At 37.4% G+C, this 26,285-nt stretch overlaps 1 protein-coding gene across 6 annotated transcripts in view; it reads right to left on the bottom strand.

Moving 5' to 3' along the window:
* The window catches only part of PALLD (palladin, cytoskeletal associated protein), a 187,390-nt gene that overhangs the window by 34,574 nt on the left and 126,531 nt on the right, over positions 1 to 26,285 (bottom strand). For 4 of the 6 annotated variants that reach the window (XM_059469795.1, XM_059469796.1, XM_059469797.1 and 1 more), the window contains one exon: positions 4,279 to 4,971. In XM_059469795.1, the coding sequence (XP_059325778.1) occupies positions 4,279 to 4,971 (693 nt within the window). The remainder of the gene's footprint in view (positions 1 to 4,278; positions 4,972 to 26,285) is intronic. The other 2 variants (XM_059469798.1, XM_059469800.1) reach the window with 1 other exon arrangement.

Raw genomic sequence — 26,285 nt, 5'->3', positions numbered from 1 at the left:
TTAGCCCGTTGAGCACCCATCATATGATGTGATGATCCAGCTGAATGCTGGAGATGTTGTCCAGAAGGACACCATGAAAGACAGTGTTGAAAGCTCAACCGAAGGCCAAAGAGATTACACGAACAGGCTTCCTTTGCTCAGCTAGGTGGGTTACCTTGTCATAAATTGAAATAATGCTAGTCAAACAGGGCTTTCCCCTGATGAAGCCATTCTGGTCAATGACTGCATTATCCTTCAGGTGTTTTTCAGTAACTCCAAGAGTAATCTTCTCCATAATTCTACCAGGCACTGAAATGAGATTGACAGACCTGTAGTTTCCTTTGTGCTGTTCTTGAAAACTGGGACATTAGCCAGCATCGAGTCAAGTGGGACCTCTCCAGATTCCCAAAACAGTTCAAAAAGACATTGAAAGAAGTCTTGTAATGACACCAGCCAGCTCTTTGAGGATTCCAGGACTAATCCTATCAGGCCCCATAGACTTATAGGGACCCAGCTGGAGCAGTGATTCCCTCACAAGTTCAGAGTTGACTCTGAGTTTATAATTCTCAGAATCCTCATCCTTCAGCTCAGGGCACTGAGAGCCCCATAGTCCATGACTGGCTCTGAAAACTGAAGAGAGCATTAACTCCCTCTGCCTTGTCTATGTCCCTGTTCATATGGTAAACATACTCATAATTTAACAAGTCACTGTTATTTCTGGACTGCCTTTTGCAACTAGCATATTTCTTAAAGTTCTTTTTATTGTGCTACACAGTACTGACTGGCTTCAGCTCACATTGAGCTTTTCCCTCACAATTTTCTCCCCATGGAGGAGAACAGCATCTCTGTTGTCCTCCCATGTCACCTTGCTTCTGCTGGTCAAACATTTACTTTTTTTTTGCCTTTCCTCTGGAAGAAGATCCCTGCCTAGCCAAGTTGGCCTTCTGCCTCAAACTGCTTTTCCAACATTTTGGAATTGCCTGCTCCTGCACCCATAGGAGGTGGTGCTTAAAAAGTCACCAGCATTGATGGACCCCAGCACCATCAAAAACATTTTCCCAGAGGACCTTACTCATTAGTTCCCTAAGCAGTCTGAAGTTTTAAATCCAATTGCTTTGTGGTTGCTGTGGCCAAGACAACCACCAATTTCCACTTCAGTCATAAGATTCTCTCTGTTAATGAGCAGCAGATCAAGGAGGACATCTTACTGAGTTGGCTCTCTTAGTGTCTGCACCATGCAGTGATCATCCAGGTGTTTATGAACCTTCTGGACCTGCTTGTATTAGCTGTATGGTATTCACTAACATTTGCCAAGTTGAAGTCCCCCATAAGGATAAGAGTGGCTAACTTAGAGATGTTCCTTAGTTGCTTAAAGAAAAACTCATCAGCATCACCATTCTGGATAGGAGGTCTATAGTAGACTCCCATGATGACATTTGCATTACTTGTTCGTCCCTTAATCCTTATCCAGAGGCTTTTGGCCATGCCATTGCCAACTGTAGGCACCATTCATTCCAGACCCTCTATTACATACAGTGCCAACTTCCCTGTCTCTCCTGCCCTGCCTATCCCCCCTGAAGAGCCTGTAACCATCCTTCATGGCACACCAGTCCCAGGACTCATTGCATTATGCCAATGATGTCATCTCTCTGGGACTGGGCCAAAACTTTTAGCTCCTCTTGGTTTGTCCTGCATCTGCTTGGATAGATTTCTCTTTTCAGTAGAAAAAATATGATACATGCATGGGAAAGGAAATGACCAAAGAAAGCTAATGAAGGTTTGACTCCAAGAGGAGTAACAAAGACTATTGGCTTGTATACAGCCACAGAGAACTTTACTGGTGCTGCCTTTGACCTTTTCCAAAAACAACTGCCTGCACCTGCAATGTTTATTACTTAACCTTTATTCTGCTCCTACCACAACACAAAACTGAAAAAAAATATGCCTACCAAGTTCTGCTTTTGAGGAGCAGATCTGTGGTTGTGGCAAGATTTAGCAATGACAAAGTCTTTGAAGATAAATGGCTTGACTAGTACTTCAGCTGCTGAGCAAAACTTTGAATCCAACAATTTATTTCTTGTACCCAGTCCGTAAACCACACTGTCAGGAAACAGCATCATAATTTTCAAACAACAGATCTTGGAGATCATGGCAAAATGGTGACACTACAGGCCGAAGTTATGGAATAGCGTGTGAAGCTCAGAAACTATGTCTCGGATAGACAAATGTGCTGAAGAGAACTTGTGAGGATGCAGCAAAAGACAAAGGAAAAGAAGCAAAAAGTTAAAGGGGCCAAAAAAAGAATTGAGGCTATAGCACAAAGCAGAAGAGGCCTAAAGCTGAGGGGGAAATGGAGGCCAGGGGAAGAACTGCTCAGGAGTGGTATTAGAATTACGGGAAACAAAGTAATTTACTCAGCAAGACACACCAGACATTAACCTACACAGTAGCATGAAAAAGAAGAAGCCAGGGAAAAATTGGCAACAAAGATATATAACAATAGATTATGGCTTTTCTGCATCACACAGTACATATTTTACCATGTTTTAATGTTATAATTCAGATGACAAATGCTCACTGTGTATGTATATACACACACACACACACATATATATATATACACATAAATTATACACACATACATTCAGTATAGTTAAAACGATCCAGCTCCCATCTGGACTTTATTTCCCGAGGGAATGCAGAAAAACAGCCAACTACCTCATCCTCAGCTCAGACCCTGAGGTTGCTGCCTTATTGGGGTGGGGGAAGGAGGAATATAGATAGACACACCATCATGTGCCTACCCAGACTAGCTGCTGCACTTGGGGAAGTGAGGGGCATGGTGAAGGGGCAAGAATCTTGGCAGAGTTGTTTCTCTGTCCAAAGATCAAAGGGAATGAGGAAGAACACAACTAATGCTTCAAGAGAGAACATGTATCCATAAGCACAGAGTAAAAGGGAAAGAGGGACACAGCAGAGGCTCAAGCTGCTGCTATTACCCTCACAGCAAACAGAGGTGAGCTCAAAAATGAATCCAGCCCTTGTCAGAGCTGTATAGCTGGACTAGAATCCTTTCTTGGAAAATCAAGGGTAATAGCAGGCTTCAGTGGGCTATGCTTACTGGTCAAGATATCAGTAAATTAATCATGCAATTTTCAGTGCTCAGTATCAACAGTAAAATTCAGCCAGTGCAAAGGACACAGTAAGACAGAAAATCACAACTATGATGACTGCAAGGGCAAATTGCACTATTTATTAATTTTTCTCCTACGAATGTTTCATAGCCAGACTCCATAATGAGCTGTATGAAATAAATCGAGATAAAGAAATGCTTTTTAAAACAGATAATACATGACTTATTACTTAGATATCTGTCCTCTTTCATCTTTCTCTTTCTTTTCATATCTTGGATTGAAATAACAGAATATCCCACTGCAACAGTATGTAGCTGAGCAAGTCACCTAGATACTGTAGATATGTTTAGACAAACTTCTGAACAAAGTTATAAATAAGCCTTGGATACAGCTATTCTCATTTTTGTTCTTCAGCATGTCTCTTTGTTCTCTAAGGATGGAATGAGAGTCTAGTGCCAGCAGAAAGAAAAACTGATGATGGGAGCTGACATGCTCCAAAATACTCTTTTGGCCTTTAGAGAAGACAAAAGGGGACAATAAGTGTGCAGAGTTGTCAGGGATAGGGATTCTGTTTGTTTTTATGCACTGCTATTTTAAATCCTTCCCTAAACACTTTCCCAAACTTCCTCAGAACAAAATCTCTAGCCGAAGCCAATGAACTGTTATGACCACTTTGTTATCAGATATATACTTTAACACCTTGTATTTTCAGTATCACAAAGCTATACAGACTTCTGAAAGATATACTCTTTACTTGAAATTTCTCTATCTGCAGATGTAATAGGAACAGAAACTGCAAATATCACTGAATAAGTGACTTTAAAAGAACTGGGCCATGAGAAGAGTTTTCTTGGATCTCCTTTCACTGCCCTGGGCCTGCAGAGCCTTTTGCTCCTGCTTTCACATTTTCTCAAACTCCAGTTTAAGGCTTCAGCTTCTCATGTTTTGTGCTCCTACTGTAGGGCTCTTTCAGAATCTCACTTCTGTGAGGGTTAAAAAACTATCTCACATCTCTAGCACAGAAGCACTTGCAATTTATTCACACATCTCTCCCTCTCAGATAACTGCTAACAGCAAAGGACCCTAGAAAAGTACAAATGAAGCAAGTGCAATAATCTTCATTACAATCTGCAGTACAGCAAGGAGCTCATCAGCAGATACTTACGGAGGCGTCACTCCTTTCGGGAGGCCTAATGCGTTGACAGAAACGGGTGGTGGCTGGGATGGCAGCATGGAGCTGAGAAAAGCTGCTGGAGACTGGCTGGAATTAGGAAATCTTGGAGTTGGAGACAGGCTGTGGGAAGGTGAAGAAAGTGAAGGAAGAGGAGGGGGTGGAGGAGGTGGAAGTGGAAAGGAATCACACACTGGATATGTTGCTGTTGGACTAAAGACAGGTGGAGGTGGGGGTGGAGGGGATGGAGAAGAAGGAGACCAGGCATATTCCCCTTCTGGAGCAAACTGCTGAGAGAAGGGAGGAACTGGCACTCTCCCAAACTGTTTCTGAGAAGCAGTTGGAGACATAGGAGAAGGAAGGCTAGATGTGGATGACCCAGAAGATGGAGTCACATAACCTGAAGCAGGGCTGATGTTCTGGGCAGCAATGAACTGCTTAGGCCGAGCATAGTTGAAGGAGCTGGAAGACTGCATGGTTGGGGAAGTATGAGAGTTAAGAATACTCATTGGCACAGGAGAGGTGGCAGACTGGCTGGACTCAAGCTCCTGGAAGGAGGGGGGAGGAGGAAAGGAAGGAGAAGAGGGAGGGTGCTGATGATCAGGTTGCTGTTGGTGACGATACCACTGTCCACTTTCTTGTTCCAGACGAATTTGGTTCTGCAGCTGCTGTATTTTTTGGGGGTCCCTGCGGGAAGGAAAAATAGACAAAAAGATGATCAGACATGCAATTCTGGCTGGAGAGGAGGTAAAACTTCCACTGGTCTAGAGTCCAGGAAAATTGAAAGAGGGGGAAAGTTTAAAGCATTTACATATGTTGAATAGCCCCACTTCTTCAGAGTTAGTTAACACATGGCTACAAAAGTCCATTTTTATGTCCTCAAGATGAAGGAAAAAGGGTATGCATAATAGAATTTAACAGAGTCATCAATTCTTCAAAAAGGTAAATTATATGGCAATGTGAAGCACTTAGGATATTTTAAAGGCACAATGCAGATAATGGAATTCAAGGTAAAAATACTGAAACTCTTTCTTTTTGATTCGTGTGATTTTTTTTTCCAACGGCCCCCTTTCAATGATAAGGCTGAAATATTTACCCAGTAAAAACTTCAGCCGTAGCTGAATTTCTGTTGTAGCCTCTGTGGGCCAATCAGACAGACCTAATTACAATCATACTTTTAATGAAGTACTTGGAGACAAGGGACCAACTTCTGTGTTAGAACCATCCATGTATGTAGATGAGCAAAGACTTCTGAGAAACATCTGTGACCTAGGGAAGCTGTGAACTGAGCTTCCCCAGGTCTTTAGTCCCACTTTTTCTCCCCAGTTTTATTTTCAACTGTAGGTCCTGAGATGAATCTTAGTAGATACTTCATATAGTTCTGAGGCATTGCAATAGTATCAGCTCAAATGGAAGTAAGAATTTAATTTAGAAATTCAGAAATTCACTGGAAGAAGAATAGAGACTAAAAAAGTTAATATTCAGGAGCACTCAGAACTCTTAATTAAGGGGAAAAACTGAAAGAAAAAAGTAAAATGTTCAGCACTGGGGCAAATCAGAACTGGGGGGTTTTTTGGTCTCAATACAGCTATTTGAAAGACATTAAGCTCAAAATTAACTGTGGTCTATTATCATGTGACAATACATCAGACTAGCTTGCTTGAAATTGTCCTTTTTCAGCTGGAAAACATACCCTTATCTCAATACTCCAAATATCCACAAAGTTTCAGCATATGCACATATAACTTTTCTGTATATTTAATATATAAATACTTTATTGTATACAAGTATGTCACTGTTTATATATAATTTAGGTCATCTAAGCAGACATTTTAGAAGCAGTTTGCCTAATGCATGGCATATGAATGTATGATTCTGGCACAACAATATACTTTTGTTGATAGCAACAAAATTACAAATGGTAATAACATAATATTTTCCACTTGAAGATTAATTTTGATATTCCAACCATCTACATTTCCCAGAAAATGTTTTCTGACAATAATTCTGCTTATCTCTGGCCAAAGGAGATTGCTTAGATAAGAAAAAGGGGAGCAAGCTGTTTTAGGGCAGAAAACTGAAAAATGAGTAACTTATACTTAACAGTTGCCTTTCTTTGGTATTGTTGTTGTAAAGATGGTTCAATTCTAGCAATGTCTCACTAACAACACAAATTGCAGCACTTAAAAGGAGATTAACTTTTTAACTTAAATTAGCAACAGGAACATTTGAAAGTTACAGTTCACTTTCTAAATTTTATAATTAATTTTTTAATGTTGATAATAGAGATTCTTAATCCCTATCAGTTCGACTTTTCACTCCACAGGATGCCGGCTGAAACTTATTCTATTTTTGTGAAATTACTTAACATTCATCTTTATTTAAATCAGTTAAAACAACAGAATTTTAGTTCCCGTCGACATTTGACTTGTTTAGTTGATGACAGCAACAGTTCTGGTCACTTCTGGCTGGACAGAGAAAACCCTGTAAGATTACTACTTTCACCTCCTTCTGCATCTTTGGCCTGAATATTTGCAGACCTACTGTCCAATACCTCTTAGTTATTTTATTTTTCATCATAATCATCCTCAATTTTTAATTAATTTATTACAGACAGACTAAGGTAAAAAACAAAAAAGGGGACAATTTAGCATTGTAAATGAGGTGTTGAATATAGAAGAAACTTAGCTGTCTCCAACACTACTATGTTTATCCAACAAGTGCTGAAAGCAAGTAGGAGTGCCATGTCTTGAGACCTTTTTATTTGCATTTGCCAAGTCACATGGCGCTGCGCCCGGCCAGCAGCATCCCACAAATGCCCATCTATGGCGCTGTCAATGCAAGTGCAGCACTGCAGCGCTGCCCTGCACTGCTGCTGACCCTGCCAGGCACAGCCAGAGACCAGATTCTGGGTATCTCTACAAAAGGGTGACAGGCAAAAATGAGGTTGCTCAGCTCTCCCACTAAGCTTGACTTGAGGCTGCAGGAATATGCATGCCTGTAAATCAGGGTTTATTAGCTCAGGACAGTACTGATTCAGGTTGAACAGCTGTTGGTCAGCTTAGAATCCACCTAAATTAAGTGTTTGTTTGCTTATAAAATAGCATGCAAACACAACCATTATCACATCAGTCTATGGGGTAAAAAACCCACAAAGATCAGCTTAGAGTAAATTTTCAAGCCAGTTGTAAAAGTGCACAATCCTTGTCTGCAAAGGCATGTTCTCTACCTCAGAGCTATTATTTTAACATCAGATACTGCCATATTATTTTCTTGAGGAGAGGTATTCTAGAGATGTGTCATTATGAAGGAGAAAAGGAGAGGAAACAATAACAATTCACCAGTGTTTCTTTGGAATGACACCATCAGTGGTGGAAGTTCTACATAGGTAGATCCTCTGCTGTGACAAAGGCAGGGAGAGCCCAGCTGCCAAAATTATGAAAATTATTAATTTCTCATTAGTAGGGAAACAAAGAAGGGAATTAAAAGAGTTTGGTTTTTGGATGAGATTACAAGGAAAACTAATTTAATTGTAATTACATCCTCTTTCCAATTAGTTGAAATATGTTTTGTAATTTTAAAGGGCACACATGCATTCAGGAAACACATTAAGCTTGTCTAAACAATAGAGCATAAACTTATTTTCTCATGTGGAATTTTTTATTTTGCCAAATAATTAATTATAACAATATAAGAATGAGCATATAAAAGTCCTTTCTTAGCAAATTCAATCAGTAAATGATAAAGGTAAGTAATTAGAAAAAAAATCATAGCTAGGGTAAAATGAATACTGAGAAACTCCATCAACTCACTGAAAAGCAGGCCTAGTACTACATAAATATGTTCAAAAGTTCTGCTTTAGAATTCATAATGTTTTTCCAATACCAGGTACTATTAACCAAGATATTAAAGTACATTTTCAGATGATCTGATAGGTATGCTAAGAAAGTTCCAAAATGCAAGCAGCAAGGCAGTAAGATGTTAATGAAAGCAGACATCAGTTACAACAGAGGTGAGGTTTCTGAGCCATGCTGCCTGTGAGAGCAGCTCCATGCATGGGTTTGGTACTGGGCACTCAGAACATGCTCAGTAAGGTGATGACTTTCAGAGCTAAGGGATAGCCAGAAACATTTGAAAACAGATGTCAAAAGCAAAGAGTAGGGACATGAGACATTAGGTTTCTTGGAGGACAACAATGGTTGCCAATATGTACACCACAGTTTAATAGCTACTTGAGAAATCATGTTTTGAGGTATGCACTTGGTTTAAGTTACAATAGGCTGGTTCATATTTTTGTCCCATTTTCATAATGTTTTTTCTTCCTGATAACCTCTGCATCACATTGCTTTGAAAACAGAGCAGTATGTGACTGAGAATTAAACTGGTAACAACCCCCATCAGGAACTGCAACTCTTAAGTGCCTGAACAGAGTGGAGTAAAGGAGCGACACAGGTAGTAGTTGCACACCTCTCCAAGTCTCAACAAGACCTGGCTACTGAATTGCAGATAACATTACAGCAGATGGCATTCCCAGGAATGCAGTACATCCTTCAAACTTAACCTCTGTTCTAGGCTCATTCACATATTCCCAGTATTATGGTATGTAAGAGCTTTACTTTTATCTTACATTACAAAGCTTATTTAGAGAAACAATGTCCTTCTTCTGGGAAGCATCTTACTGTTGGCAGTTTAATCATCAACTTTGTGTACCTTTGAACACAAAAGTTCATATGGAAGCCCTTCTATCCAAACTACCTCTCTTGGAAGCAGAAGTTCCCAAAAGAAAGAGAAATGCTGTTGTAGCCTTGAAGCCTTTGTATATGAAATGAACCCTACTGAGTTATGCCTACCATGAAGTATGCAAGGACATTGAAATTTAGTCAGTGTTTTACAACACAGTACACAAAGTAAATGGAAATAAATGACCACAGGTAAAGAACCAAGACTAAGTGATGTTTTCTATAGCATTTTAAAATTCCAAATTTTGTCCCCCTGATCTCAATAAAATAAAACGGAAAACGGACAAAGAAAGGCAATTTTTGTTTGAAAGAAAGAGTCCTATTTATCTCAGGTTGTGGAAGAATAACGAGCTCCCTTTTGCCTCAAGTCATTCCTGAGCAAAAGCAGATCAGCCCCTTCACAATCCTATCAGTGACCTGCTTTTTGAGAAACAGATGGCGCAGTTCTACAGAAATATACAAAACATACCACTGAAACGAAGGTACAGGAATATCTTAAATGAAAAATTATCAGAATTAAGCACAATTTAAAAATGTTGAGCTATTTTTCTATGTTAAGCTTCAAAAACAATGTCAGAAAATGCCTGTATATTTGGGGTAACAACTACTCATCTCCATAAAGTCTACTTTCCAAAGAAGATCTAGCTTCTAACTCAATACTATTGCTTCAGAATTATGCCAGAGCTCTACCAAAAGGGAGACACTCACTATCACACTGTATCAAATGGCAGGGGCTCTTCTCACTGAGTTCAATGTCAGCAGCTCTCTATGTATAGATGAATTTTGTGTATGTGTACATTTAGAAATATTTATCTCTAAACTTTGGTATTTATACAATAAATACCAGGATGAATTGTTTCCATAATTTTTAAATTTATTAAAATTGGAATGTATCACATATATTTATATCTTTCTAGCTCCTGGCAGCCAAACTGGATATCTGCTTCTGCATCTGTGGTTCCCAGCAGCTGTTAGGACAGATCTGCCAGGTAGCTCTTAAAGACATTTAATTTGCTTTCTACAAGTACAACACGGGCATTTTGCTGATATAGTACCTGTTGAAAATTAGTAATTTTCTTAACTACTTCTGAGAGCTACTATTTAAGAGACTAAAATATACATACCAACTTATCCAAAATGTGATAGCAAACTCTGATACCTGGAATTCTACTCTTGACAAAATTCCTAATACTATTTAAATTTTTCCACCAAACTTACCGATTACTGAGTTGTTAAAAATGAAAACACCCAAATCCTAAATTAATCTGCCACTAAATTAATTACCAGATGTACTGAAAAGAAATACTCAGAATACAAAAGTAACTCAGACTGAAATATCCACTGAATAAATATTTGCTTATTTTTAGAAATGTTAAAGATCTACATATATGTCAAGGCAAGAATGTGAAGTAAAGGGAGAATAGTTGCCTCTTTTGACAAGAACTGCTATGTATCCAACACACAGCCTCCAGACTGTATCAATACAAATGAATTTAGACAACTTTTAGGTTTTATGAGACTGAACAGTCCCTTAGATTGTGGGAGGAAAAAAAAAAAAGGGACTGTTTTAAATGCTGCAGGGGTTCATATTTATGTAAGACTAGAATTAGTCTTACATTACTACGACTAGAATTATCAGTTAAAATAAAAATGGAGGGGGAGACAGGTGATGGAGGGGACAGGATGGAGGAATAACAACAACAACAACACACAGAAACCAGCACCAGTTTGGGTTCTAGCAGGAAAATATTCAGAGGTATGTTTTGTCTATTCTAACATTACAGGGAGGATGCAGGTTGTCATTACAATTTAAACCTCACGCTGGGTAGCTTGATGAAGAACTGTAACTAGGAACCAACTCCAGCAGCTGCAACACTTTAACATTTTTATTACCTTCCCTTCAAAGCTTAACAATCTGAAAATGCAGATTTACAGAAATATTTTCTGTATTTCAGGTTGATATACAAGAGCATTTATAATTAGTTTCAATGGAAGCTAATACACTCCTAGAAGAAGAAATACGGTGCAAGAACTAACACAGGGACTGTGTTATGAGCACATTGTGAAGCTGAGCTTAACTTTTCATCTAAGAAACTTCATACACCCAGATGAGAAGTGTAAACCATCTGCATTGTTTGTGTACTCTTTTGTAAGGAAGTCCTGCTGTAATTTGGCTGCTAAAAACCTTTCTATCTATCCTAAAACGTGGCAGTTGTAGCTGTGCCCATTTTCCACTCTGGATTGGTTATCTGTCAAACACATCAAGGTAATTTCTGTGCTAAGGAAACCAAAAGTGGAGAGGGTGCCAGTATTCAGCAAACACGAGCCATTCTTTCAGAGACAGGAACCATTTTTTACCCCTCAATACCACGGCGGGGACATTTTTCAAAACATGCACCAGTGAGATAACACATTTAGCTTGGGTACAGAAAGAGAGGAAATGGTGCTCTTGTGCACGTTCATTTTCCCAAAAGTCATAAAGATACAATACAGCTTTAGTAAAAATGCTAAACTTCATATCTCTGGTAGGGTTAGATCATAAGAATTAGTCTGGTAGTCAAAAACCTGTCAGGCTTGGGTATTCAATTGTTGTTGCACAACTAATGCACAGGCTATCCAGTGACAGATATAACAGGTAAAATATTACACAGGCAACAGGTTTTACTGAGAAAGGAAGCTAAAAGTGTTATGTTATTAATTACAATGCAGGTTCCAATCAGCTGAATCAGCCCAAAGTGTAGGAAATAATTTATTGGAATGCAGGAATGAACTGGCCTGCAAACAGAAAAAGAGGTCTTCTGACTCTGGTTATGCTATACTAAATTATGTTCTGTGCTGACTGGTATATATTCAAAGAAAATATGGATTGGAAAAAAATCTAAGTATGAAAAACTGTGTTAGCCTAAAACCAAAAGTGAACAGAAGAAAAAGATGTAGTACTATCTCACTGGAACAATACATGCACAGTTGTCTTTTTTAATTCACATATTTATTTTAAATTTAATATATTTGATTAACAAGATGCTGTATAAATCATCACATCTTATTACTACTGATCACCAGAGTTGGGAGATTTGCTTATTTTTATGCCACTCAATAACTGTTACAGTGGGCTTAAAATTGAATTTCCAGGTCTTCAATATTAACATTCCAGTATCTGTCAAGTGTGTTCTTTGGGTTACATATAAAGATGACTGCTTTGTACTATTGAAAGAGATTTTCTTTGTGAGGAAGAATGGATAATATACTAAAAAGGGATAAAAACTGAGTAGCTACTGCGTGTTCTGCCATTAAAGGGAGCACACAGTTGCACAATGTGTTTTAGGAAAATTAAAATTTCAACACTCTATTAAAAATACTCACAAAACTAAGGTGCTTTTAGAACCTAAGTTCTAGGCCCTATTATCAGCTACTCTGTATTCACAAACAGGTCTGATATTTGAGCAGGTAGCTGCCTCATGTAAAGCTGGGATATTACCAGCTGACACATCAGTAGTTTATGAAACTTAGTGGAGGCACCCTATTCTTAAACCACCATATGAAAAGGAACAACTGAAAATGAAATAAATACATACGAACTGGTATTTAAATGAAATAATTATATACTTCTGCAATTCCATTACAACAACATATGATAGACTTTAGGTGTCAGCCCCATCTTAATGCCATAAGAGTTTAGTGCTATACCATTCTTCCTGAAGTCCTTCTGTGCACACAAAACAAGCCCATCAAAAACATACACTAACTTTTATGGAAGAAGGAGATGTACCACCAAGTAAAACCAACTGCTAAAGACAGTAAAAATCTTTCAGCCCTGTAGTCAGGAGCATTGGAAACTGAAAATAACATCGCAGCATTGCCCAGAAATTTTGTGACATTTATCCAACCAATACAATCCTAACACAATTATAACTTAGGCTTGGTACAGCAGAAGATGCTATATCCCCCAAAATAAAATAATTTACAGGGCACTGTCACACCTTATCTAGCCAGACATGTAATTCAGAACTGCAAGTTTGGAGGCTGAACTTTTTTGTTTGTTTTTTGAAAGGTGTCAACCCTGATGTATAAGGAGACAAGAAAAATGATGATACCCAAAATGTTGCTAAAGCACCCTCAGATATGAAGGGATGCTACTTTTTGCAAGGGTATTGTAAACATAATTTCCCCACTGCTTGGCTAAAACAAACAAAAAAAAAAAGGTTTCAGCAGTATTACTAAGCAGAGGCAAAATCCACCTACAGTACACAGATGTCACTGCAGTCAAAACCTGCTTTTAAGTAGTCAGAACATATTATGCGCCTGAACACTTAAATAGACCTGACCAGTACTAATTACATTCCTTGTCACCAAAAATAGAAACAATGCATACTGTTGTTACATGAATTTGGACACCAACATACAACCTGAATTAGCTTTTTGCAATGGCAACACATAATTTTAAACAGAATTTTGCTCATAAAGAGATATAGTAATGTAATGGTGAGATTTTTATTTTAAAACTGCTAGCTAAGTGTACAGTATATTGTTCTGGAAAGCTTAAATGGAATACCTTATTCATAAATGGCAGAGCAAATAATTTCTTTTGTACTTCAGAGTGAAAATACATTCCATAAAGATGATTCACTTCAGGTACTATTTGTTTTTTACTACAGCAAACAACCTTGAGTATGGGAGACATCTAGTAAAGACTTCTTCTCTGAATTAAGCTGCACCTTAAGTGATGTATAATCACATAAAATAGAAGGAATCATACAGGCAAACATGTGATGATAAACATTTGTCTATAACAATGAGTATGAATGGCTGGTTCCTTCCCTAAAATTGTTCTGAATCTTGCTTAGCTCCCAGTGAAAGCAGCCAGACATCTTATACAGAGAAAACAAAAGGAAGAACTATATTTCATTTCTTCCCAAATGAAATTGTGACCAGCATGGTGAGTAGCCAAAAACAAGGAACCTGACACTTCTCCTAAGGGAACTGTAAGGACATATCTGCATTTGAGTTTTTGCTTGGGTCAGAAATGTGCATTTGAAACAAATTTCCAACCATTTCCCACTTCCTTTTTCTCTGGTTTGCATCCATGAGAAGCCTCTCGAGAACATGAACTCCTTTCCTATCAGGTGAAATGAACTAACCAAGCCGAGCCACTTATGAATCCATGGAAGAGACTAGAGCTAGTCCAAAAGGAAAAACAAAAATCCCAAAGCTCAGTGACCCTGAAGCGTGCAGATACAACACCCTCAGCATGTTTCTTCACTCTATGGAGCCACCCTTGTTTCCGTGCACTATTTGCTAATGTAAGCTATACATAGAATAAACTACCATGGAGTGATGGTCAAACCATACAATCTAAGAGGCTTTTAAAACTAGGTGTGTATCCCACAAGAGGTTCTGGCTTTATATTTTGTCTGTCAATTTCTGGTAAGTCAAACACATCTCTTTCTAAACAAATACACTGAAAATTATTTTATTTGATTTACAGGGTTTTCTTTATAGGATTTCTTTACAGTTTCAAAGTGTACAACATACTGATGTGTAATATATGTCAAAAATAGGGTATCTTGCATATTATTTAACATTTACATACTCAGAGACAATGTATTGACTTATCCTAGTTAGCAATTTTACTATTTCTATGTTGTTGTACAGATTTTCCTATTTGATTGCCTGCAGCTGACCTCTAGAAATCAATTCCACTCCTCCCATCTGCCCTGCAGTAAAAACCTCCCAGACAAAACAAACATGTCTTTTTTGCTATCAGTCTGATCACAGAGTAGTTTGTATAAAGCTAGTTACAAAGTGTATTTCTCAGGATTTAAAACCATTTTGTCTGACAATTATGAAGATTCTTTCTTTATGGACTCAGTATTTTGATGACTCATGCACCTTCTTAGCCCGGAGCTGGACACTCTCTCAGAAAGAATACTAGAAACAGCACTTGTCAGATTTAAGGGTTCCAAGTTATATTTTTCCATATTTATTAGGATAAGATTTATGTTAAAATGAACATTCCAGAATGGATGACAAGAAGAGTGGTTTACCTACTCCTATAGTAAAGTTCATGTAGTTTATCTTGACCAACAGCAGTTTGTTTTGCCCTTATTGTCCCTGTTGTAAAAGGTTTTTACATTGAATTGTATATGTACTTTATTCCTGCCCACAGCAGGAAGGTTGAAACTAAATATTCTTTAAGGTCCCCTCCAACCCAAACTGTTACACAATTCTATATATAAATTGTTTCCTTCACATAAGTAGACTACTAAAATTACATTTGGAAACTATTGGTAAATCACTGTTAGTAAACTGAAATTAGAAAAAAGTAATCCATGCTTTGTTTCTATCATTCTAAGTACTAGGAAGATGTAGAAACCGCAATACATATCTCTCACAATTAATCCAACATTGTAGTAAATTACTTATTAATTATTATTACTTATTCATTAATTAATCCAACATGAAGTAAATTACACTTGGAGTCCAAGCTGTTGTGATACTTCTCTACAAGTATCACAACAGCTTGGACTCCAAGTGTAATTTACTTCAAAAACTGCTGAGATAGAGAAAGGGAAAAATCAGGCTGTGCTTTGATAATTGACCAATAGTTTCATACAAAATATGTAATTTAGGACTTCCATGTAACTTCAGCAACAGAAGGATATTGACAATAACAATATTGGAAACACTAAAGTCAGCATCACTCGGGATCATACGGTTCTTCCTTTTTTCACTATGAATTTCCACATGATCCTGATCCTCTCAGCAACACTCAGATCCTGGTATAATGCTGGTCTGCCTTCTCATCTGCCTCCCTGCCTCTTCCCTTGGGCTACCAGCACATCTTCACCACCCCATGTGAGCTTCAGAAGGCCTGCCTAGGGTGTACCAAAATTCATGACTTTACCCTCTATCTCACTGCATATTCTAGCTTCTCTGGAAAACCATGCTTCATTCTCTGGAAAACCATGATTCATTCTTGGGAAAACACTGGTCTAAAATAACCTCACCTACTACAGTTTTCTACCATGAACTCAAGGAAAGTTATTTGATGTGTTTAAACCTGCATGACCCTTGTGTCTCTGGGCCAGTTTACTTAAGCTACTCTGTAGCCACAAATAAAATTTACACAGTACATTGACCTTGTTTCTCACTTGAAGGATCCTCCTAGTTCTATCCTGTTTCAGGTAGAAACCTCAAGCACAGCACTCAATGAAAGTATACACAATAACAAAAGCATTGATTAGACAAATCATATAAAATATGCAGAAAAATAAGTAAAAAACCAAAAATCTATAAAAAACCAAAAATATTTTTAAAATTCGGTAGTTTTTGTCATAAAGGTACAAAATAAAGGACATTCAAGTTCTCCAACTAGTTGTGCTATATATCAGGGAAAGTGTGCACCTAGAACTGCAGAAAGATTTTGCTGCTTAGTATTTCTGTTTGAAGGAAAACAAGTCCATTCCCCTACAGTCATCCTCTTTCTCACGCCAAGACTGTAATGAGTCCATGCACTCAGACTTACCATACTAATTACATTCTCACGCCCTAAAGGCAGCGTTGTTTGAAGCTGTCCATTTTTTGGACATTTCATAAACCTTCAGAGACTGAAGTTTTCCAAATGAATTTCAAGACTTCAATATTCAAGTTACTTAAATAATCAGTAATCCAGAAGGCCTTAGTTTAAAAAATGGGGAAACAAACTTTGATAGCACATAATTCTTGCAGTACACTGTCCAGGCAATACTTCACAGATTAGTTATGTCTGATCTTCTACACTAGGGAGAACATTTTCCGGCAAGAGCCTAATACTAGAAATGGCATCTCATGATTCAAGATTTTTTGTTTGATTTAAATTTGTCTAATGTTTAAAATCTAATCTGAAATTAAGAGGAATCAGTAAGGCAAAAGTCCTAGTTTCATATAATTCATAATTGCAGGAAATGTTTTTTGACCCTTGGTTGACTCAAAATTTTTTCTCATGATTTTTAGCAGCATGATCTACTTCCCCAATGAATAACTCAGAATGAATGAGAAGAGATCTGCATACTTGGAAATAGCAACAGAATCTCACAATCATTTTCAAATCTTCTAAACATTAGACAGCTTTATATTGCTGAAACAAGCTCCAGATGTGTAAAACAGTAATATTTGATTTGTGATATGACTAAAAGATCACTTGCCTTTTTCTACTGGCCTTCAGTTTGATGTCATGTTGTTCTAATACTTCTAGTCAAAAGGAGATACATAGGCAAATGTTCTCATCACTCCTCTTTGGCATCTCACATAACTAGTAGTACAGCCTCCTAGAGAGCCAGGGAAACCCCCAGGGTGCAGTTCAGAGTGTGTAAATTTGATGCTAAACGTCAGAATGTATGAAGACTCCCTCAAAAGCATTTTAGAAGTCATCCAAATAAACCACAGGCTTCAAAACGAAGACAGACAACTCAGATATAAGCAGAACATACATAACATGTTTAATGCATCCTCAGTAATGCAGATAAAAATAACACAACCCAAAATTCTTTCTCCCACCCACAACTTAGTCGCTCATGAGACAACTGAAGAACTCATAATACATCACATGGTTTCACAACCACACAAGACTTAGCATTTAATTTATTAAAGTACCTTTTTCCCCATATACATTATGAGTTAGTTAACTAGTATGACAGCTCTTATTTATCAATTAACAAATGTATTCAGTATTCTTGCTGAGGAATATTCTTTTAGGTAGAATTAGTATCAGGGAGGATCCTTGCTTCCAACACTACCACACCCAGCTAGTGTCACCATGTAGGAGTAGAATTAATAGAAAAGGTCAAATTGTTTAACAGCATTATGATGTAACATTGTTAGAGTCAGGAAGAAATCTTGTGATTATTTATCAACACCATCAGCTGTAGAACAAAGACTTGAACAAAAGCCAGGAGGGAAAAAAACTACTAGTTTAAAAGTAGACTCATTTACTCATTTAAAAAGCAGTACTAAAGAAAGTCAGGGAAGGTGATGAACAAAGATAGGCCAAACTGATTTCAAACCCTGTCAAAAAAGCACAGTATCACACTATATTCTGTATGAAGAGGAATGTGAATATTTCAGACCAGAAGATCAGACTGCAACAGGAATGTCAAGCTTGGTTTTAATCACACCAATCTTGCCAATTAGTTTAAAGTGAGACATCTGCAGTGCCTAGACTAAAAAGACTCAGATCAATGTACTTAACTTCCTTGTACTTTATGTTCCCTAAACAATCAGCAAAACAGTTCAATTAAAATGTTAAACACTGTTTTTCAGCACAGAAATACATATCTTGGAAGTACAAATGTAAAAAAAATACCCTCGTCTTTTTTTTGCACCAGGAGCAAATCAAGAATTTACTTTTCCCAAGTTCAACCTCTTTTATTTCTGTAAGATGCTCCCAAATCTTTTTATAATTCTTTCAATTGCATATAAACATAATCTCCTGGTATTAGTATATTAGCTTGGCTAAATATAGAAAGGAGCACTCACTCGTGTTTTATGGAGCATTTTCTTTGGTATGCAGCTAATATAAATAAAATGAGCAGAGAGAAGTTGGCAGTGTTCCACTGACATTACATCACTTTTCCTTAATAGGAAACCTCTCTGCAACTTAACATCTTGCTTTAAACATTCAGAAGTGTCCACAAAGTCTTCAGTGAGGATCATCATATAAGGCCAGGAGTTAACTGCAAAGGGCTAGAACATGCAGCTGAATCTCCCAGTACAACATTGAAAAGAAACTCTCTAGTGAAAACCACTTTTTAAAAGTCACCAACCACAGAGCAAGGGAGTTGCATAATGTCTAAGAAAAGACATCTGTAAAATGTACATAATTCCCATAAAAAGAAAAGGAAAAAGTTCTAATTTCTATGATGCTACTTCTCTAGACTCAGAAATTCCTCTAGAAACCAACAAATTAAAAACAGAGACCTAATCCAACAGATACAAATAGGACAGAGACACAAGTATCTACCAGTTTCATTTGCTGCTTACTCTTTGTGTTCCTCAAAAAGACATGATCTTCTATTTTGACGAAATTAATTACTGTAAAATATTATATGATATTTATTTACTAAGAGACAGATGTTGCCACCCACATAGGTTGAGCTCTTCACCAAAACAATAGGACTTTTTGACTGTACACAATGAAAATAAATTATATGTGCAGCAAAACCCAGTGGATCTATAAGATTCCTCTGAGAAAAAGACAAGTCCTTGCACTCAGTTTTTCTCATCCATCACTGAGATTGCTAGTCTTTATTGTGCCATACTTTGAGGGATGAAAAGCAATCCACATAGCACATGAAGAAGAAAAGAGCCCAGAGAAATTTATATTCATGTTGTAATTAATGTAAACATAAATTCCCATTATTGTATTTCTAACGTGCATATTGCTGAGCAAAAATCCCATTCCCCTTCAAGTCTGCATGCTGTATTTGCTGGCATGGAATTTTATTGAGTACATAATTTATTGAGGCACTGTCACACAGACACACACATGAACACAAAAATGTATTTATCACAGTACAAAAAGTCATGGTAGGTCATTTCGTCCTCTGCTTCGGCCTTTCCAAAAATGTTTGAGAGAAGTTCACTGAGTGGCTCCAACTGCTTTTAGTTGCAGCTGTGCAGCAAACAGTCTTAAAAAATTTACAGTAACTGCTGCCATATTTACATCACTGGCTCTCAGTAAAGAAAATACTAATCTAGTAAAGGTATGCAAAAAGTAAATGTAAGCTGAGCTACAGTGAATATCACTATGATTGCTCTCACTTAGGAACCACCAGGTCTTACAATACCATGAATTCTCTGTCCCCTTAGTAAGACATCCCTTAGTACTTCTTTATGTCCAACCCTGTTCTTTCATTGCCGTTTGTGATGGCACAATAGCTCAGGACCCTAGGAGAAAGGGCAAGTGAAGTAAAAGTCTACACAGAATTGGATAAATTGATGGTTTTGTTTGTTGGTTGGACTTTTTGTGGCTTGGTTTTGGGTGACGGTTCATTTGTTTGGCTTTTTAAAGTCCTGAGTCTGTTCACTCCTTCAGACTAAAGAGCAGTCACCTAAAGGGTTCTGCGGGTGCAGCAGCAAAGTGCTGCCTGTCCAGGAACAAGCGCTGAGAGCTGGACCTCTCATGGCTCACACTGCCCAGGCAGGGCTTGCAAAGCTCGTCTTTAGTCGGCAATTGTGAAGAGTAAGAATGAACTTCTACATCCATTCTTCTATGGATGACTTTGCTGTTTCTCAATGGCAAATAAGATCATGAAGTTTTATTTCACATATACATCTTTAATTCAACTGTCCCAAAAATGAATGAAGTCTTTAATGGAGACATAAACAAAGTTTAGTTTACAAGAGAAAAGTAACTTCAAACTGGTTAGTGTGCCCATTGAAAAATTGGAGAAAATTTTACTTCCATTGCTAGAACTATCTAAAGATTTCAAGTAGGGGTATTTGTGCAATATTACACTCTTACCAAGAACATAGTACAGACCTAAAAATGAGGACATGCTTAAGACTTGATTGCATGAATGACAAAGGTATAAATAAAAATATTCACTTGACCAGTTTCATCTTTGTGTATTTTTGTTGATACATGAATTGGCTACTTGCTCCATAACTAGATTTTCTTTTTTATAAAACAGTATTAGAATTATTAACATCAGTCAGTGTTCATTTTCCAAATGATCATTTTAGCAGTGGTTTCAACTAATGCCAAATTTTGAGAAAACATCAGGAAAAGTAGATGAATGAAGTTAAAACAAAATTGAAAATAATAAGGCACCTATATTTATCTAACATTAATTTAATCTTGTTACAATAAAACTTCACCAAAACCAGCTGATTGGACAACAGAGGTCCTGCTAAGTAAGTTGATATAACTCTTAGGTTTCAACTATCATACTGTGTTGCTGTGTTATTTCAAAATCAGAGAAAATCAAAATCACCTGCTAAAATTAGCTGTAATGGAAAAAAATCAACTGCAAGTCTCTCACTCATCCATCCCACCACTATTATTATGCAAGTTATCCTACTCTATACAGCAACCACAGCAGAACTGACATGCTAGCTGGGCACGTACATGTTGAATCCATCATCTTTTTGTTTTATCACAGAAAAATCAAGCTACAACTGCTTTCCAAATTTGTGTAAATGAATTCAGGAATTCACACTAGTAGCTTATGTGTTCGAGTACACAGACATACCATTGAAACCAACAGGAGCAACAGTAATTAGTAGCTCTGAAAATCAGGCAACTTTCATATGAATTTAACTTCCTTCAAATGAATTTGAAAATTAATGTTTAAAATTCATCCATGTGTTGAAATACATTTTAAAAGTATTTGTTTTAGCTCTGAGAGTAATATTTTTTTAAAGACGAATTAGGTATCTCAGTAATTTTCTGTTACTTCAATGGCATAAAAATTCTTGGACATGTAAAGGTTTTGCACTCAGGTCTCAGGTTAAGTCCTATCAGTAGCAACAAAAATGGCAAGCACCTGATCAGCATTTGTGACTGAAGTGAATCAGTCTCAATGCTCTTTCCAGAAAACTTGTTACAATGTCTGAATACGCTACCTTTTGCATCAGCCGTTATTAGCATATTTAAACAGTAAAAATGCAGAAATCTTTATTTTGTGCCTGGAAGATGTCCCTATATATAAAGGAGTATGAGACTTTTTTGGATGGATATTAACTCCCTGCCTTTGGTGTCATTCTAGAGTTTTTTCTAAGATACACTCAGACCACAGAGAAGGCTTACCATGGCAAAAAATCCAGGTAGTCGTAGTAACAGTGATGAATCATATCATCTGGTTCAAAAATTGAAATAAATGGTATGGCAGAATTTCTCACAAGTTCAGGAGAACTTTTTTTGTTAAATGATGAAGGTAGCAATAATACGTAACTCTTATAAGCTGTAAACTAGAACAGGCTGCCCGGGGAAGTGGTAGAGTCACCATCCCTGGCAGTGTTCAAAAACTGTGTGGATATGACACCTGAGGACATGGTTTAATGGTGAACGTGGTGGTGGTGCTGGGTTAATAGTTGGATTTGATGATCTTAAAGGTCTTTGCTATGCAATATTGAGACAGCTCACACAATGAAGTTTCAGAAGAAATATCAGTTGAATAACAGTTTAAAATGCCTAGAAATGTATAAATCCGAAGGTGTCTCCTTCAGTACCACCTAATTATCACTTAATTAACTTTGGCTTAGCAACCAGTTGTACTAATTCTATGTAGTACTTTTCACCTACAATTTAGAAATGTTGCTTTTCCCTCTGTTTTGGGGTAGGAAACATGAAACTAGAGCTGAAGGAAGCAGTTAGGCTGGTGAAATTATATCAGATAAATACTCCTACCACAACAAGTGCTCTGAACTACTTAGGCATACATACTTATTATAGAATAGAAACAGAAAAGTTTAGAGTTAATGAAACACAAATAAGTAAACTTGAGAATTCCTAAAGACTTTTATAACTTTGAGTTATTCCCAGCCATTGCCTGAGTTAGCCTGGATATGGTGTACAACACTATTATTTCTGATGGCTTACCTATCTTTCAGTATTTAAGCCAGTGTGTAAATTCACCAAAAGGAGTAAATGAAATCCTTATTTTACTGGGGAACAAAAATGCCACAGATAAACCCTAAGAGTTAGCACCTCAATGAGAATTTGAGTAGAAAGACAGTTATTCAAAAACACTGGACAATGCATACTACCATAACAGCAAAACTAGTAATATTTTCTGAAAAAAGGCACTGAAATGGTTTCATTAAACCAAAAGCACAAGTTTAGTTTGAACATGTTCCTGTCCACACAGCATCCCAACCTGTACATCAGCACACAATACCCATATGACCGGAGTCTGTGCAATGCAAGACCTGATTACAGATAACAAGACTATTAGGCACATTCAGCAATTTACAGGACAAACCATTAATTTAGACCTGAACAAGTACAATCCAAGAGCATCCAAGGAAAATTCTGAAACACTGAACTGCTTCTCAATAAGGAAAACACATTTTTCATATTCTTCAGTATCAAAAAATCTATTTCACTACCTCTTTTCTGTCCTTAATGCAGCATATCGCAGTTACCTTAAATTATTCTCAAACTTCACCATTGGTCAGTGATTTTAGCAAACTGTAAAGTTTGCAAAATGAAGGGCAATTAATTGAGAAACTGATCATATTAGTAACTTACTTCCTTTATAAGTCTCTCAAATACATTTTCAAATTCATGTAAAGCAGTGAACAACCTATAACACAACTTTTGAGGAATCTGAGGTAATTAAACAGAGGAAGCATCTGAGAACAATTTCAAAAACGAACCACAGAGAGTTACATCGGTAACTCAGGAAGTTTAACAGCAAATTTCCGTGATTCTACCTCTATCAAAAAGACCATCAATGATGACAGAGAGAATTTCCATAACTCAGAGGCACAGTAAGTATTATTTAACTATGAATTTGTGAAAATTTTAATTTCTCAGACAAGCAGCTTCTGTCTTGTATCACTCTTTGTATGGGGCGCTGGCCTTTCCAATAATTAGAAAGAAATTCACACGTTTTACAACTCTCTCCCAAACATCCCAGTTTCACTCTGATTAGTCAATGCTCCATTACGCGGCATAATCAACTTTGCTCAGTCAGTACTGGAAATTCTGGCAGACAAAATAAATCCTTTTGGAGAAAAGAGAAGTTACTAAGCAAAAATACTGGGCATCACAGAGCTCTGTATGTTCATTCAAATTCACTCAACTCCCTCAGCTTTCATTTACTGCTGATCAGCTTCCTGCTTAAAAGCATTCCAATTCTATTCTATTCTGCTCTTTATCAATGAGCATGTTCCTTCAAATATTAGCATTGTAAACAGTTCCTCTGATTCGGTACTCTTACAAGAATTCACTCAGTAAACAGGGCCTGTCTCTTGCATTTGCAGGCAGTAATGCTCAAAGCACAAACATCTATCTTCTTAACCCAAAAAAGGACATAATGCAAGTGCTGTGTTTTAGTCACAAACCGACAATTAGCCTCAGTGGTCAACAGAGCTTTCTTGTAATTTATTATAATTAACTGTCCCTAGGGTCACTCCTCTTTTCTAGTTACAGTCTACCACAAAAAAAGTCCAAAGTTTGTGCCCAACAGGAGTGTTAACTTTACAAAGTTTCAAAACAGTTTCAAAGACTGTTAAAAGTGAGGATGCAATAGCCCTGTCTGGCAACTTGTAGAAGGAGCAAACTGCAGCCAGAAGATGATGAAACCAGAGGTATTTTACTGCCTTTTTTGCCTATTTGCCTTTTTGTACAACAACATGTTAAATCTAATATTAAAGATTTCTATACTTTTTCTGAACCAAATATTTCATCCCACAGAGCCATGCCCACAGATGATAATGACATCTGTTGAAGAAGTGCACTAACAGCCTACTTCATCTCAAGACCTGGATACCAAAAGAACTTGAAACTAATTCATAACATTTGCGCTCACATGTTAATACCCTCTTTAATAACTGCAGCCTGTAACAAACAGAACATCCACAAGTTCTGTGCATGTTTCTGAGATCTAAATTTCTTGATACTTCCGTGATCCTGCAGAATCTCTGGGATTGCCTGTTGAAGAAAACTTCCAGTGAGATATCACACACCAGCTGGGTATTCTGAAACTTAGACAATCACAAACCTCTGCTCGTGTATTATATCAGCTCCTGCTCCAAAAAGCACGGCTTCCTTCCCAAAAAGATTCCTCAGAGTTGAAACCAAGTCCTTGATTTTGGGCTAACTGCGATGCATGTGGTCAGTGCTAAGCTTCACCACGCCAGGAATGGTTCCAGCGCACCAGCCCGCACAGCGCATGGCGCGCCTTTGACATCAGGACTGGAGTGGTGCAAGAGGCTCCAGCCAGGGCTGCAGAGAAGGCTCATGTGCTGCTTGCAGCTGGTTGCTGATGGCAGCCATGTAACTGGTAGGAGAGCAAGGGAAACCTGGCAGAGATCCTGATTCTGGGCCTCCTCCTCTGTTTTCTGGGTATTTCATGTGATTCTGACAAATGTTATTATTGATATTAATTGTCTCTGTATACCTATCTGTCAACATGACCATTAACTTTTGAAAGGATGGGAGACATGGGACCCTACAGTTTTAGAATCAGTGTATAATTTTTATTTCAGAAACATTTCAAGCTGCTGTGGTTTATGGTCATAGACAACTGTAGATGTAACCTCAGAGTCAACAGCTGAAAGTTCATCCATTGTTTTAGAAAATGTTGACATATCATTTTGATTTTATCCTAACAGACACTCCTTTTTTCTCTCCATCTATGTGGAAAATGTGCCTGCAACAGTCATCTAATTCAGTTGCATATCCATGAAAGCAGCATCTAAGCATAAGTGCTTCTGAATTACAACTGGTAGGATTGTTTTTCTCTTTTTTAAAACCAAAAACAAACAGATAAAAAAACCTAAATAGAGGCTTAGGTATTTTAATACAAAGCAGAAAACAGAAGCAATAATCTTCCAGAAATTCCTGATGAACCACTTAAGGAAATGTTAAAGAGTTAATAACTGCAAAATCTCTAGCAGAAACTCCAAAAGTCACTAAAGATAAAGGAACGGAAACCACACGTAACATCCTAGAGACTCATAAGACAACACCATGTACTTTCAATATAGTGTAAGCTTCCACAGTCTCACCTTATGGATTTCATATGCCTACAGACACTCACAGAAGAGGCGTCTCTCTATTTTACATCACATACAGATCTCCAGATTTTGAAAAAGATAGGAAAACAATGAAGTTTTATAGGAAATCAAGACTTTCTCCTAGAGCACTGCCAAGCAATATGGCCATCTATTTATTGCCTGAAAAATTGCCTGCAAATGTTATATGTGAAAAAATAAGCATTATTAGCAAGGACATTGAACTCATGCGTGTGAGATTTGCCATGGATACACAAAAATTATCAGGTAGCGTTGGAAGCAGAAAAAGAGTAGAATTTGGCCATGTCAGATGAGGAATATATGTATTCTGAAAATGAAGACAATCTGCAGTTTATAGAGAAAAATACAATCTGGTAGCTTGTCAGCTGAGAAATACAGATGAACATTTCTGAAACCCAGGCAGCCTTTTCATTAAAATGCCTGAAAAACATTTCTTTATATGCACCAACACCTCTGTAAGTGTGGATGTCAATATTCCCTTTAAATATTCTTTATATAATTCTGGTTTTAGGCACCTCA

This window comes from Ammospiza nelsoni, chromosome 4 (genome assembly GCF_027579445.1).
Source record: "Ammospiza nelsoni isolate bAmmNel1 chromosome 4, bAmmNel1.pri, whole genome shotgun sequence".
NCBI lineage: Eukaryota > Metazoa > Chordata > Aves > Passeriformes > Passerellidae > Ammospiza > Ammospiza nelsoni.
Note: the sequence above shows the minus strand (reverse complement) of the source record. Positions and strands in the feature narration are given on the sequence as shown.